The sequence below is a fragment of the Scyliorhinus torazame genome, chromosome 2 (assembly GCF_047496885.1).
Source record: "Scyliorhinus torazame isolate Kashiwa2021f chromosome 2, sScyTor2.1, whole genome shotgun sequence".
Taxonomy (NCBI): Eukaryota; Metazoa; Chordata; class Chondrichthyes; order Carcharhiniformes; family Scyliorhinidae; genus Scyliorhinus; species Scyliorhinus torazame.
In genome coordinates, this window is record NC_092708.1 from 360,206,144 (window position 1) to 360,223,248 (window position 17,105).

Sequence of the window (17,105 nt, forward strand, 5' to 3'; positions counted from 1 at the left end):
TGATTATTTCTCTTTCATTGCTCAAGGACTTGGGATGAGATCTCCCGGCTGTTCAATCCAGCGGGATTTTCCAGTCCCGCCGATGGAGCACCTACGCGGGTTTCTCGCCGGCGTGGGGTGGAAGTCCTATTGAGAGCGGCGGGACCAGAAGCTCCTACTGCCGGCCAATGGCAAGCGCCTCCCACCGCCGAGAAAGACGTCACGGGGAGGCCAGGGAATCTCACGCACCCGCTCTATAACACACTGCAGTGCAGACCTGGGGTTTGAACCTGGGACATTCCTGGACTATATGGCCAGGATTCTCCAATCCGAGTTCACCCCCACACCTTGGCGCTCAGCCAAAGCCCCATCACTGTAGTGGGACCAGAGAATCCCATTCGCACGAATGGCCGGAGAATTCTGGCCCAAAACCCAGTAACACGTGGCATATATTTCTCGCCCTAGGATTTTGATTTGAACAATATTTTGAAACCGGGTTATTTCTCCCGCTAAAAAGTGTTTATTGAGCCAGTATATTTTAAGTACACCTTTCCCTTGACTAGTAAGTTTTCTAATCCTAATTACAATCCACGCTCAAATAATAATCATAAGGCCTCAGTAGACTTGACCATTTTGTGCCGGGCTTTGAGCTTTCAGAGATTTACTTTCTTGTTTATGTGCAATGACTAGTTCAATCTGCCAATGGTGTGGACAAGGAAATCTCTGCAGCTGAGAAATGTGACAGCATTGAAAATGGAAATGTCCCTCTGGATAAAAATACAAAAGAAGACAGCAATGAGCTTGGAAACGAACCTGAGCTCAATTCACCATTTTCTCCACCAGGTAAAGAATAATGCAACATTCTCTGTACAACAGCAACATATTCCATTTATCAGCGATGGTAATTTTTTTAAAGACATAAAAATCTACTATAATGAGTTGGAAATCTTGGCTGAAACATGATAACCAAGACTTAGCAGGGTTAACCCTGCCTGAAAGCAAATGTTTAGTGCCCCCTATTGGCCAGCATCAAGTATTATAAGTACACACCGCTCGGAGACTTTGCCACTTCCATTTTTAAACGATTGAATTTCTACTGCATTTCTCCTTCATTGTTTACTCTGGCAGGTGGACAGCCTCAACCAATAGTGTGGGCAATGTTTATGTAACCTCGCCGTAGTTTCTGTGACTTTGCTCCATTAACTTTGCTACGGATAATCGGGAGAATCCCAGGTGAAAATTAATGGCAAGATGTCCCTGTCTCCAAACCTCTGCAAATATGTGGAGCTGTTCAAGAGTGTGTCAACGTGATGAGATGTGAACAATCTCAAGTGGGGCTGAATAGAAGTTCAGTTATCGTCACGTTTGCAAGATAATTGCAGGTGGCGAAGATTTTTCATAGTTGCTCCATCCAGAAAAGTCTCACATTCCTTCTGTTGCTGCATCTGGTTGTTTCCTATTGATTCCAGTACTCCAGCTGCAAGTCCATTTGATGTGCTACAAACAGTCAACATTTGCAGGCAGGAAGAGATTGCCATGCACTCATGATGACTAGTTTGTGTATCAATGCAGCCTTGAATTTACTTTTTGCTTACTTAAACCTGGGTACCCTTGTCGCTACTCTTGAAATTTAATTTCATGATATATTCCAAATTCAACATTTGAACCTAGCGATCTTGACTGTATCAATCAGATCATTTTTCAGGTGGGTCCTACACAACTGGGTCAGGATTTCACTAATGACCCTTCCTGTCCAGCGGGATATTACAGTCCCGCCGAACGGAATGGAGAATGGCTCTCCGCATCCGCCGAGGTGGAGACACTTCAGCTGCTAAATTGGCATTCCCTGTGCCCATTTTGTTGCCAGTAAAATGTTGCAATGCATGCTGATTTCTATCTTCATATCCCAGAAGACTGAAATTGGGGATCAGCCTCAAAGCTCATCCCTATACTGTCTCCAGTGTTTCAATATCTCTTTGTTTTCGGCTGTCAAACGTGGGCACAGTACTCAAAGTGCGAACTGAACAAAGAACTGAATATGAAATCAGAACTTCTTGTAACACAAATTGCACAATTTTAGCTATGCAGTTGAAACTTGCACTGGTTTATTGATTGCTGCTCTATGCCGGGCCACATGTTAAGCATTAAGTTTGCAGAGGACCCCCAGATCCCCCTCAACTTCACCATTAGTCACTTTGAGACCGTGTATGTAATGTCCATTTTGCCTTGTGCCAAAATGATGTGCAGTTACTTACTCTGAGGATGCCTCTTTATAATGTGACTGATAGTAGGCTCTTTCTTCAGCATCATATAAATGATAAACTGAGGAGATGTACTTCATATTAAACATGTCGAAAATGTAGTATTAGTCACTTCCATTTGACTGTAACTTGAGGCTTGGGACTGTTCAAAACATTAACATTGTAAAAAGCATTCAGAAATGTAGATCCTTTTTGGTAATAACTGATAAATTATCTTTATCGTCAACAGGGCAGTTTCAACTTGTATCATTTATGAATAATTGTCAACTTTTTGCAAAATTATTCAATTTTGCATATCCAAAACCGGACCTTAATAATTGAAGCTGCTAATTTGACTACCCCAACCAATCTTAAAATACGTCTGTAGCCTATCCCTGTTTGACCCCAATATGTCTCTCGAGACTTTTGCTTGTACAGGGGGGTGGCAGGGGGGTGGGCACGGGAGCAATAGGTCAGAAGGTGAGAGCGTTGAGGGAGAACTAGGGAATATGGACAGTGTGGCTCTGAGGCAGAGCAGACGGGGAGAAGTTGCTGAACACAGCGGGTCTGGTGGCCTGAAGTGCATATGTTTTAATGCAAGGAGCATTACGGGTAAGGCAGATGAACTTAGAGCTTGGATTAGTACTTGGAACTATGATGTTGTTGCCATTACAGAGACCTGGTTGAGGGAAGGGCAGGATTGGCAGCTAAACGTTCCAGGATTTAGATGTTTCAGGCGGGATAGAGGAGGATGTAAAAGGGGAGGCGGAGTTGCGCTACTTGTTCAGGAGAGTATCACAGCTATACAGCGAGAGGACACCTCAGAGGGCAGTGAGGCTATATGGGTAGAGATCAGGAATAAGAAGGGTGCAGTCACAATGTTGGGGGTATACTACAGGCCTCCCAACAGCCAGCGGGAGATAGAGGAGCAGATAGGTAGACAGATTTTGGAAAAGAGTAAAAACAACAGGGTTGTGGTGATGGGAGACTTCAACTTCCCCAATATTGACTGGGACTCACTTAGTGCCAGGGGCTTAGACGGGGCAGAGTTTGTAAGGAGCATCCAGGAGGGCTTCTTAAAACAATATGTAAACAGTCCAACTAGGGAAGAGGCGGTACTGGACCTGGTATTGGGGAATGAGCCCGGCCAGGTGGTAGATGTTTCAGTAGGGGAGCATTTCGGTAACAGTGACCACAATTCAGTAAGTTTTAAAGTACTGGTGGACAAGGATAAGAGTGGTCCGAGGATGAATGTGCTAAATTGGGGGAAGGCTAATTATAACAATATTAGGCGGGAACTGAAGAGCATAGATTGGGGGCGGATGTTTGAGGGCAAATCAACATCTGACATGTGGGAGGCTTTCAAGTGTCAGTTGATAGGAATACAGGACAGGCATGTTCCTGTGAGGAAGAAAGACAAATACGGCAATTTTCGGGAACCTTGGATGACGAATGATATTGTAGGCCTCGTCAAAAAGAAAAAGGAGGCATTTGTCAGGGCTAAAAGGCTGGGAACAGACGAAGCCTGTGTGGCATATAAGGAAAGTAGGAAGGAACTTAAGCAGGGAGTCAGGAGGGCTAGAAGGGGTCATGAAAAGTCATTGGCAAATAGGGTTAAGGAAAATCCCAAGGCTTTTTACACTTACATAAAAAGCAAGAGGGTAGCCAGGGAAAGGGTTGGCCCACTGAAGGATAGGCAAGGGAATCTATGTGTGGAGCCAGAGGAAATGGGCGAGGTACTAAATGAATACTTTGCATCAGTATTCACCAAAGAGAAGGAATTGGTAGATGTTGAGTCTGGAGAAGGGGGTGTAGATAGCCTGGGTCACATTGTGATCCAAAAAGACGAGGTGTTGGGTGTCTTAAAAAATATTAAGGTAGATAAGTCCCCAGGGCCGGATGGGATCTACCCCAGAATACTGAAGGAGGCTGGAGAGGAAATTGCTGAGGCCTTGACAGAAATCTTTGGATCCTCGCTGTCTTCAGGGGATGTCCCGGAGGACTGGAGAATAGCCAATGTTGTTCCTCTGTTTAAGAAGGGTGGCAGGGATAATCCCGGGAACTACAGGCCGGTGAGCCTTACTTCAGTGGTAGGGAAATTACTGGAGAGAATTCTTCGAGACAGGATCTACTCCCATTTGGAAGCAAATGGACGTATTAGTGAGAGGCAGCACGGTTTTGTGAAGGGGAGGTCGTGTCTCACTAACTTGATAGAGTTTTTCGAGGAGGTCACTAAGATGATTGATGCAGGTAGGGCAGTAGATGTTGTCTATATGGACTTCAGTAAGGCCTTTGACAAGGTCCCTCATGGTAGACTAGTACAAAAGGTGAAGTCACACGGGATCAGGGGTGAACTGGCAAGGTGGATACAGAACTGGCTAGGCCATAGAAGGCAGAGGGTAGCAATGGAGGGATGCTTTTCTAATTGGAGGGCTGTGACCAGTGGTGTTCCACAGGGATCAGTGCTGGGACCTTTGCTCTTTGTAGTATATATAAATGATTTGGAGGAAAATGTAACTGGTCTGATTAGTAAGTTTGCAGACGACACAAAGGTTGGTGGAATTGCGGATAGCGATGAGGACTGTCTGAGGATACAGCAGGATTTAGATTGTCTGGAGACTTGGGCGGAGAGATGGCAGATGGAGTTTAACCTGGACAAATGTGAGGTAATGCATTTTGGAAGGGCTAATGCAGGTAGGGAATATACAGTGAATGGTAGAACCCTCAAGAGTATTGAAAGTCAAAGAGATCTAGGAGTACAGGTCCACAGATCACTGAAAGGGGCTACACAGGTGGAGAAGGTAGTCAAGAAGGCATACGGCATGCTTGCCTTCATTGGCCGGGGCATTGAGTATAAGAATTGGCAAGTCATGTTGCAGCTGTATAGAACCTTAGTTAGGCCACACTTGGAGTATAGTGTTCAATTCTGGTCGCCACACTACCAGAAGGATGTGGAGGCTTTAGAGAGGGTGCAGAAGAGATTTACCAGAATGTTGCCTGGTATGGAGGGCATAAGCTATGAGGAGCGATTGAATAAACTCGGTTTGTTCTCACTGGAACGAAGGAGGTTGAGGGGCGACCTGATAGAGGTATACAAAATTATGAGGGGCATAGACAGAGTGGATAGTCAGAGGCTTTTCCCCAGGGTAGAGGGGTCAATTACTAGGGGGCATAGGTTTAAGGTGAGAGGGGCAAAGTTTAGAGTAGATGTACGAGGCAAGTTTTTTACGCAGAGGGTAGTGGGTGCCTGGAACTCACTACCGGAGGAGGTAGTGGAGGCAGGGACGATAGGGACATTTAAGGGGCATCTTGACAAATATATGAATAGGATGGGAATAGAAGGATACGGACCCAGGAAGTGTAGAAGATTGTAGTTTAGTCGGGCAGTATGGTCGGCACGGGCTTGGAGGGCCGAAGGGCCTGTTCCTGTGCTGTACATTTCTTTGTTCTTTGTTCTTTGTACGTTGCTGCTTCACAGTGTTAGCAAGGTTTAGCTTTCACTCTGACACAATCCTTCCTTTGGCTAATGTGTTGAAGCAAATGTGACAAGCTTTCTTATTGAGTGCAAAAGATTTATTGATTTTAATTGGTTCAGGCAGAATTCTCATCTGAATGTCAATCAATTGCTTCCAAGTAGAGAAGAACTTGCTGTCTTAGTAATCATTTAGTGATGGTTCTGGTTATACCTTGAGAGGTATTACAGTGTCTCCCTACTGTCCTTTGAGAGAACCTCACAACTTGTTAGGTCTTCCACATAGAATCACAGAATTGTTATGGTGCAGCAGGAGGCCATTCGGCCCGTCGTGTACGCACCGTATCTCCAAACAAGCAACATGGGGAACAGAATCACAGATTTTACAGTGCAGAAGGAGGCCATTCAGCCCATCGAGTCTGCATCGAGTCGAGCCTGTGGAAAGAGCACCTACCCAAGCCCACACCTCCACCCTCCACGTAACCCAGTAATCCCACACAACCTTTTTGAACACTAAGGACAATTCTAGCATGGCCAATCCACCTAACCTGCACACCTTTGGACTGTGGGAGGAAACCGGAGCACCCGGAGGAAACCCACGCGGGCACGGGGAGAACGTGTAGACCCCGCACAGACAGTGACCCAAGCCGGGAATCGAACCTGGGACCCTGGAGCTGTGAAGCAACTGTGCTAACCACTATGCTACTGTGCTGCCCAAGATGCGGAGTCGGCAGTGGAGGGGCAGAGGAGTCAAAGGATCAGGGAAAGTCCTGTTCGATAACAGAGTCCCCTTATTCGTGCCCAAAACAGGACTCTGTTTTCTGTACGTTAAATCACACCCATGGTTTGGTGTCATTCTGCTGCCATTTCCCCATACCCTGAAGTTTGTTCCTGTTCCAAGTAATTATCTAATGCCCACTTGAATGCCTCAGTTGAACCAGCATCCACCATACTTCCAGGCAATGCATTCCAGACCGGAACCATTCATTGTGTGAAAACGTTTTTTCTCACATCACATTTGCTTCTTTCGCAAATCACTTTTAAATCCGTACCCTCTTATTCTTGATCCTTTTATGAGCAGGAACAGTTTCTCCCTATCTACTCTGTCCAGTGTCCTCATGAGTTTGAACATCTTGACCAAATGTCCTCTTAACCTTCTCAATCCTGGAACCATTGTTGCAAACCTCTTCTGCACTCTTTCCAATGTGTTCACATCCTCCCTGTAGTGTGGCACCCAGAACTCTACACAATATTCCAACTGACATCTAACTAGTGTCTTGTATAAGCTCAGCATAATCTCCTTGCTCTTGTACTCTATGCCCCTATTAAAAAGCCCAGGATACTGTGCGTTTTATTACGTGCTCTCTCTACCTGAATGAATGGAGTGCATTACCCTTCAGTCCAGTCCACCTTTGGCAGTAGAACGTTCAGTTCCCTTGATCCCACATTATCGAATACACTTCTTAACCTCCTCTGTCATGCTACTATTCCTCTCCTTCAGAAATTTGTTCCAAATCTATTTCCGTGAGCATGCCTCACACCTATTCTTCTCCTACCAATGGCCAGCCAGCATTTTCATCAGTTAAAGTGCATTGAGATGTATTACCATCTTCATAATGCTATATGAATGCCAGCTATTGACTCCAGCAAGAAGTTCAAAAGTGACATTGATTTGTCACAAACATTATTCAGTACATTGTTGAAATGTACAAAAGCTCTGATTTCTACAGTTTGCATACTCTACAGTGATTATGATAGTATCCTGTGAGATGTCTGATGGCAGTCATTACAATTGAAAGTGCCCTTGCTATCACCTTGAAGCGTTTGTAATTTCTAGGTAATTGGACAGGCACTTTGCCAATTCGCTAATGAAAAATATGTGGCCTTTGCCTTCTCTCTGCTTTTCTAGCTCCTTCAGTTGGCAATAAGGTGGAGCTGGGCAAACCACTTAATGAGGCAGTCACTCATCTCCACTCAGTTTAATTTGTAAACAGACATTGTTCTGGGCCTTTGCTTCATAAATTACCTCCGATATTCCACATGCAAATTGTAATGGTATGAAGATGGCAGACAATCAAAGACTTTAAGTATCCATAAATAAGCAAGGGCCCTTAATCAGTTCATTGGAAAGGAGAGCTCTGTGTGAAACCCATTCACTTTAAATTTCAAATCATTTTAACCGTCTGTACAGAGCAAATGCAGATCAACGGTACCAATATAATTCCTTGATTGAATCAGTCATCTTTGATTTTAGATGCCTCCGCATATTCATGTGTTTTCTCCCTCTTTATAACCCCCTCCTACAGACTGTTCTCTCGAATGGGGAGGGTGGTAGCAGTCAGGTATAAAGAGGAATAAATTATACTAAATTGGCTGCCACTAATCTTTACAACACTTGGCAATTGTAATATAGGAGGTTAATGAAACCAGACCCATTTGATTCTGTCACTTATCTTTCTCTTTTGCAAAGTGACTAACATTCATTCAGACAAACAATAACGTGATAATAATTAGAAGCATGTCACATTTCCTTTGCAGATCTACATAATGCTTCTATCCAAGGGGTGGTGCCTAGCCTATCTGTAACCTGCTCACTATTAACAAAAATATACATTAGTAGCACCGAGAGATGGGTTATGCAGTTATTGAACCTAAACAAAGCGAAATGTGGTGGAGGGGAAAAAGCTTTAATGAACTCTGAGGCATTTTTATCATAACGATTTGCATCCATTAAGAAATTGCCAGTTTTGCTGTGCTGTAATGATTTTTGAAATTAAATGCTTTACTATCAGTCACATTATGTGGCTCATTTTGATGCGCTATGAGGTGCTATTGTAAGCAAAGTGTTAAGGTCCCCAAATAAAACTGAAATTCACTCATTATAAACATCAGGGAGGTTTGGGGCCCAGTGGGCAGAATCCCTGACTCTGAGCCAGAAGCTCCGGGTTCGAGTCCCACCCCAGGACCTGATGGCGAAGGAAGGCGTGTTCGTAACGCGGTCAAACAAGTCGAGTGTCAATCTGCAAATCCTTCCAACACGCCAATGGCTGGCTGTAAGAGCGGGAGAGATTCCTGGTCAGCCACACTTGAAGTGGAGTGGCACCCCTCAAGCTATATGCTTCCGTCGACAGACTATCTTAGTATCATAGAATTTACAGTGCAGAAGGAGGCCATTTGGCCCATCGAGTCTGCACCGGCTCTTGGAAAGAGCACCCTACCCAAGCCCACACCTCCCTCTATCCCCATAACTCAGTAACCCCACCCAACACTAAGGGCAATTTTGGACACTAAGGGCAATTTAGCATGGCCAATCCACCTAACCGGCACATCTTTAGACTGTGGGAGGAAACCGGAGCACCCGGAGGAAACCCACACAGACACGGGGAGAACGTGCAGACTCCGCACAGACAGTAACCCAAGTTGGGGTTCGAGCCTGGGACGCTGGAGCTGTGAAGCAATTGTGCTAACCACTATGCTACCGTGCTGCCTAGCGACCTGCTGCTGAAATAACTAACCATGGAGACAAACGTCTGCCTTAGTGCACGAGGTGCGGGAAGAGATTTGGGATAAATAACGGGGGGCGGGATTCTCCGTCCCGCCACACCCGTTTTCTGGTGCGGCGCGCCCCCACCGGCAGCTGGGAACCTCCGTCCCGACAGCCGGCCAATGGGGTTTCCCATTGTGGGACACCCGCGCCTCGAGAAATCCACGGGTGTGAGTGCGCTGCCGGCGAAGTAGAGGATCCCGCTGATGGAGAATCCAGCCCAGGGTTTTTGAGGTGACAATGCCAGCCATCTTTTTCTAGAGCCTCTTAAAATTGTCCTTACTTAAATTGATCAACTGGACTGGCAACTGAGAACCAGAAATTAAAACAGTTCCTGGCGTGTACAGGAAGAGGTTACAAAGATTTTGTTGGATTTTTAAAAAAAAATACAGGACAGCTTCTATCTCGTCACTATGTAGAGTCTACCTCATGGTTTGCACGTATTTTCCCTCACATTTCTCATAGAATCATTTCTACAATTTATCCACAGGGGGATACTTGAATAAGGTGAAGTGGCTAAGTTCATGGCCTGTGCTGATTGTGCTATTCTTCACCGTCCCTAACTGTGCAAAGCCTCGCTGGGAGAATTTCTTCATGCTAACCTTCTTCATGTCCACTGTGTGGATTGCAGTCTTTTCTTATTTAATGGTGTGGATGGTAAGTGAGAAACTAACGCACAAGAAAATTGTTACACCGTTTAAAAACATATTGAGCTACCTTGTGTTGATAGAACTTGTTGAGGGATGATAAGTGCAATAGTCCCATAGGCTGTTAAGATTCCAGGTCTTGGAGGTCCCGTGAGGGAAACGAAGCAAGTGCAGTTCAGTACGGCGGCAGTATTGCTGCAAACAAATTAAAATGACCTTAAACTTGAGTTGACTGAATTGTTACACAAGACCAGGGCTCATGGGATTGGCATATTATATTAGACTGGATTCGGTATTCAGAAAACAGAGTAGGACTAAAGGATCATTTTCGGGATGGCAGGCTGTAACAAGTGGAGTGCACTTTATATTTCAATGTCTAAGGGGGACCAGAACGAAGGTATCCACGTTTGCTGATGATAGAAAGCTGGGTGAGGAAGTAAGCTGTGAGGATGTTATAAGAAGTAAGCAAAGGGAAATAGACCATGTTTATGGATGGGCACGAAGGTGGCAAATGGATTATAATATGGGGATATAGTGAAATTACTAGCTTGTTAGGAAGAATGGAAAAGCACAATGGGCGCGATTCTCCGAGCCCTGCGCCGGGCCAGAGAATCGCCGCAACAGCGCCACGTCGCCCCGACACCAGCGTGCGATTCTCCGAGGAGCGGAGAATCGGCGCCATTTGCGCCGCCGCGTTTGGCACGGAACTCTGCGCGAAGGATCGGGAAGAGGCCTGGGGGTGGGGTGGATCTGTCCCCGGGGGGGCCTCCGATGGGGTCTGGCCCGTGATCGGGGCCCACCGATCGGCGGGCCAGCCTCTCTCTTCCCCCCCCCCCCCCCCCCCAGGCCTACTTTGTTGTGCGGCCGGCCCCTGAACCCACACGCCATGTTGCGTTGGGGCCGGCGCGCTTAACAAATCGCATGCGCGGGTTGGCGCGGTGCCTATTTGACGCCGGGATGGGAGGCTGGAGTGTCGTGAACCGTTCCAGCGCCGTGCTGGCCCCTGTGGGGTCCAGAATCAGTTGTCCCCGCACCCGTTTTGCGCCGTCGCACGATGGCGCGAACACTTAGTCTCCATTTAGGAGAATCGTGCCCAATATGTTTTAAAAGAAGAGAGATTAATGACTGTGATTCAAAGGGATTTGTGTAGCCTTGTGGATGAATCATAGCACGGCAACACGCAGCAAAGCAATAAGGAAGGCAAATGGTGGGCTGACTTTTTAGGAGGATAGAAGGACTTTTTGACTTAGCCAAAGTAGCATTGGAGTCCCGATTCCAAAAATCCAACCCCGGAACCCAGCACCCACCATTTTCGATGGGTGGAATGGGAGCAGGTTATAATTTGTGCATCTGTGGTTCATGGAGGAAGCAGCACATGTAAACGTGCAGCTGCCTTCAAACAGATGCAATTTTCATTAGTATGTTGAGCAAAACATAAAGTTTGGGCTTTGGACATTGAGCAAAAGGTTTAAAGCTGCTGGAGCCTTCTGAAGAAGTAGGATACCCTTTTGGAGAGGTAATGGATAGGTCCAAAGACCCCTATTGGAGAAGTAAGGTGCCCTTTGGCATTCTTAATAGTAGATATGAATGTGCATTAAAAATGAATGAGCTGCAAATCTCCTGCCCTTTAAATTAAAAAAACAACCTGCTGTATGTAAACTATCTGTTGACATAAACCTGAGGGTTATCATTATGGGATTAATTCTGCTTGCCTGATTCCTCAACCTTTCATTCAGATAGTGAAGAAGAGAGTGTCTTGTAAATTCACAGTTTAAATGACAGATCCAAGTGGTTATAAAGGCTTTGATATGGGGCTATGTATTCAAATAATTGTTTTAACAAGTGCTTAAGAATCTGTAGAATCCCTGCAGTACAGAAGGGAGGCCATTTGGCCCATCAAGTCTGCACTGACCCTCCAAAATAGCACCCTACCTAGGCCCACTCTCCCGCCCTATCCCTGTAATCCCACCTAGAATTGCATATCTTTGGACACTAAGACGCAATTTAGCATGGCCAATCCACTTAACCTGCACATCTTTGGACTGTGAGAGGAAACCGGAGCACCCAGAGAAAACCCATACAGACATGAGGGGAATGTGTAAACTCCACACAGTCACCCAAGGACAGAATCAATCCTGCATCCATGGTGCTGTGAGACAGCAGTGCTAACCACTGTGTCGGTCAGAATAGAAGGTTGTATAGCAAAAAGTATTTCGATTTTTAATTTTTTTTTCCAATCAAGGAGCAATTTAGCATGGCCAATCCACCTACCCTGCACATCTTAGGGTTGTGGGGGTGAGATCCACGTACACACATGGACAGTGACCCGGGGCCTGATCAAACCCCACATGGACAGTGACCCATGGCCGGGATCGAACCCAGGTCCTCGGCGCGGTGAGGCAGCAGTGCTAACCACTGCGTCACCTTGCCGCCCAATGAGAATATTTTTTTAAATAGTGGTCATCCACAGACACCTATAACTTTATTTCCATTTCAGCATGGCTCCTTAGGTCTGCCCATGGTGGGTACTGGATGTGTGGCATGGAGGCTGTAAGGGTAAAAGATGATGTGTAGGATATCATAGGTTGGCATAAGTTGACACTAAGTTGTTATGGGTATATAAAGTGCTTTCGGGTGGATAGAGGGACATAAGTGGGCATATCTTATATAAAGAGCCCTGGATATGGGTAGAGGGGCAGAGATTGGCATGGAGGATTTAACTAGTCATGGTGGTGGTTTAGTGGCTTAAGTCAGCACAGAGGATATGAGGGGCCATGGGGTGGATGGAAGTAGGAATTGGCATGGATGGGCCATGAAGAATGTGAGGGGTGAGGGTTGTTTCTTCCTTTATTGTTTTCACAACTGCGACCAGTTTTCCTGCATCACTCAGGCAGGCCTTTCACACAGCTTGTCTCGCCTTATCATGCGACAGCTCCTGTGGATACCTCCGTACTGTTTCTGGGAATGGCTACCTGACCCCTGTAAAAAATACTATCCCCCAACCACCTACCCAAAAGCTGTTAGCCAATAAGAGGCCAACAGCTCTTTCGCTTAGCAGCGCCATTGGAGAGGCGGTGGCTGCTACTGGAAGGGTAGGCACTGGAGTTGCAGGATTACGGGCCAGGCCAGGTCACGGGTGAGTAATGTGGAGGGGTGGTTTCATGGGATGGGGGTCATGGGGAAAGGGGTGCAGGGGGACCTATAGCAAAGCCAGGGGTGTGGCACTAGCAGTTCCTCTCCTGAATGATGTTGAGTCCCTTAATCAGGCACTTGGGTCAATAATTTCCCACGTAAGGTGGGGAATAGGTGACAAGGCAAGATGGTCAACCATGGGCCTACCCACCCAGAACGTAATACCAGTGACTGTCCAGGACACCACCATCCTGCATAATTCTATGCCCTTCCTGCCACCAAGCCCAGCACCAGGATACAAAGTGCACTAAACGGTACACTGCAAGCAAAGGTAGCTCTTATGAATTTGCAGTCATGTCACGCGAAGGCAGCTTTGGGATTGTCGAATTTCCTCTCAAGTATAAGATACAAAAAAGAGAATGGTCATATAATGTAGGAAAGTTGGGTGTGAAATTTGCCTTGGAAGATGACATAAAATAGGTGAATTGGCAGTTGATTTTACACCCCACATGATTTTCCTTTCCAGGCTCCATTTTGAACTACTGTCCCTTGACCAATTTCACATGTTTGGTTATTTATTTTTAGCGCAAGAAGGCCTAACACAGTAAGCTTCAAACTTCACCATGTAAAATGTGCTGAGATGTGACATTGGCATTAATGACTCGTTGAGGTGCAACTTATGTGATTGTTAATTAACTAATAGGAACTCAATTTCTCAGCCACATTTGTAGGACAGAGTTTCAAATGATTTGGCACTCACATAGGGGCAACCCACAGGCATTCACTTTGCCTCACTAACACTAATGAAGCCATTTGGAGTAACCTCCCTTTCGTTTGATCTGCATCACCAAAGAACTGCTAGAAGGCCTCCCATCGCAATGTGATTGCTTACTAAAGAGTTGTAACATGGAATTAAATGATGTGCTAAAATATTTTTCGCAATGAGCGTTTTGCATCATTTCTACTCAGTGCAAGATACAGAAATACCATCGTCATTCATGTGTGCAAAATTAGATATTAATACTATTTTAATTAGATCTGAAATCTTGTTTCCAAAAAGCTGTTATCATGAAATAAATCTAATACATATTGAACGTGTCAGATTGAAGATGTGTCAGAAACCAAGGTAAGTTTGTGAAAAGTTTTGCCTGTAATTTGTATATTGATTTTCATTGCTGCCTGTTCAATAATTTTTTAAAATAAACATTTTATTGAGGTATTTTTTGGTATTATAACAACACAATAAACAATGTACATGAAACTATAAACATAGTGCAAATGCCGTCTCCCTCCCTTACAGGTCCCACCTTTATTAACCCCCTACTCCAAGCTAAACTAACCCCCCCCCCCCTTCTGCTGACGATTAATTTTCCGCAAAGAAGTCGGCGAACGCTTGCCAACTCCGGGCGAACCCGAACAGTGACCCTCTCAAGGCGAACTTGATTTTCTCCAAACAGAGAAAGCTAGCCATGCCTGATAGCCAGGTCTCCGACTTCGGGGGCTTTGAGTCCCTCCAAGCTAATAGTATCCGTCTCCGGGCTACCAGGGAAGCAAAGGCCAGAACGCCTGCCTCTTTCTCCTCCTGAATTCCTGGGTCTTCTGACACCCCGAAAATCGCCACCTCTGGACTCAGCGCCACCCTTGTTTTTAACACCGTGGACATGACATCTGCAAACCCCTGCCAAATCCCCTAAGCTTCAGACATGCCCAGAACATGTGGACATGGATCGCTGGTCCTCCCGCATATTTTGCACACGTCTTCCACCCCAAAGAATCTGGTCATCCGGGCCACTGTCATGTGAGCCCGGTGAACGACCTTAAATTGTATCAGGCTCAGCCTGGCACATGTTGCGGACATGTTGACTCTACTCAAGGCGTCCGCCCATAGACCATCCTCTATCTCTCCTCCAAGCTCCTCCTCCCACTTGTGCTTCAGCTCCCCTGTCTGCGTCTCCTCTGACCCCATAAGTTCCTTGTAAACGTCCAAGACGCTCCCTTCTCCTACCCACCCTCTGGAAACTACCCTGTCCTGAATCCCCCTTAGCGGTAGGAGAGGGAAGGTTGACACCTGTTTACGTAGGAAGTCCCGCAACTGCAGATACCTGAATTTGTTTCCCCTCACCAACACAAACTTCTCCTCCAGCGCCCTCATACTCAGAAAGCTCCCCTCTATAAACATATCCCCCATCCTCCCAATCCCTGCTCTCCAACCTATCCGGAACCCCCCATCCATATTTCCCGGGGCAAGCAGGTGATTATTACAGATTGGGGACCAGACCGATGCTCCCTCTGTTCCCACATGTCTCCTCCATTGCCCCCAGACTCTCAGGGCTGCCACCACCACGGGGCTGGTGGAGTACCATGCCGGCGGGAACGGCAGAGGCGCAGTTACCATGCCCCCAAACTGGTGCCCTTGCATGAAGCCGCCTCCATACGCTTCCATGCCGACCCATCTCCCACCACCCACTTCCTGATCATGGCTATATTCGCCATAACAGTTAGTAAAATTTGGTAGCGTCAGCCCGCCCTCTCCCTGACACCGCTCAAGCATTACCTTCCTTACTTGCCCAAACAAAGCCAGAGATCACTTTGTTGACCCGTTTAAAAAAGGACCGCGGAATAAAGATGGGGAGACATTGAAACATGAACAGAAATCTCGGGAGGACCGTCATCTTCACCGTCTGCACCCTCCCAGCTAATGACAACAGGAGCGCTTCCCATCTCCGAAAATCGTCCTTCATTTGGTCTACTAGCCGGGTCAGATTTAATTCATGCAGCCGGTCCCATTCCCGCGCCACTTGAATGCCGAGGTACTTAAAGCTTCCCTCTATTAATCTAAAGGGCAGCTCCCCCAATCGCTTCTCCTGTCCCCTCGCCTGGACCGCAAACATCTCACTTTTCCCCATATTTAGCTTATACCCCGAAAACTGGCCAAATTCCCCTAGAATCCTAATGATTTCCTTCATCCCCTCTAATGGGTTCAATACAGACAGAAGCAGGTTGTCTGCATAGAGCGAGACTCTGTGCTCCACCCTCCCCTGGACCAGCCCCTTCCAGCCCCTTCAGGCTCTCAGAGCAATTGCCAACGGCACTATTGCTAGCGTGAACAACAGTGGGGAGAGCGGGCATCCCTGTCTCGTCCCCCGGTGCAGTCTAAAATAGTCCGATGTTGTCCTATTCGTCCGTACACTTGCCACAGGAGCCTGATACAGCAACCTGACCCAGTCAATAAAGCCCCATCCAAATCCGAACCGTCCCAGTACCTCCCACAGATAATCCCATTCTACCCGATCAAAAGCCTTTTCTGCATCCATTGCGATCACTACCTCCACCTCCCTACCTTCCGGGGGTATCATGATCACATTTAACAGCCTTCTTACATTGGCCACCAACTGCCTGCCCTTAACAAACCCCGTCTGGTCCTCCCCAATAACGTCCGGAACACAGTCCTCAATCCTGGAGAACAACATTTTGGCCAGCAGTTTGGCGTCCACATTCAACAGGGATATCAGCCTGTAGGACCCACACAGCTCCGGTTTCTTGTCCCGCTTCAGAATCAGCGAAATCGTGGCCTGTGACATCAGCGGGGGCAGCACCCCTCTTTCCCTTGCCTCATTGAACATCCTCATCAACACCGGCCCCAATATTCCAGAGAACGTTTTATAAAACTCCACTGGGTACCCTTACAGACCCGGGGCTTCACCTGCCTGCATGGCCTTCAAGCCCTCCACTATCTCTTCCAGTCCGATCGGGGCCCCCAGACCTTCTACCAGCTCCCCGTACACCTTTGGAAAATTCAGCTCCCCCAAGCAGTGCCTCATCCCCTCCGGCCCCGTAGGGGGTTCCGACCTACACAGCCTACTGTAGAAATCCCTAAATGCCTTATTCACCCCTGCTGAATTTCCAACCAGGTTCCCATCTCCGTCATTTACTTTCCCTATCTCCCTGACTGCCTCCCTCTTTCTAAGCTGCTGTGCAAGCATTCTTCTGGCCTTCTCTCCATGTTCATGGATCGCCCCCTCACCTTTCTCAGCTGCTCCACCACCCTCCCTGTGGTTAACAAGCCGAATTCCGCCTGTAGCCTCCGCCAT

General features: G+C 46.8%; 1 protein-coding gene across 3 annotated transcripts in view; it reads left to right on the plus strand.

Annotated features, from left to right (window-relative positions):
- LOC140403986 (sodium/potassium/calcium exchanger 4-like) overlaps positions 1 to 17,105 on the plus strand; it is a 385,824-nt gene that overhangs the window by 330,887 nt on the left and 37,832 nt on the right. For all 3 annotated transcript variants that reach the window (XM_072492315.1, XM_072492305.1, XM_072492325.1), the window contains exons 11-12: positions 670 to 822; positions 9,726 to 9,892. In XM_072492315.1, coding sequence (XP_072348416.1) covers positions 670 to 822; positions 9,726 to 9,892 — 320 coding nt within the window. The remainder of the gene's footprint in view (positions 1 to 669; positions 823 to 9,725; positions 9,893 to 17,105) is intronic.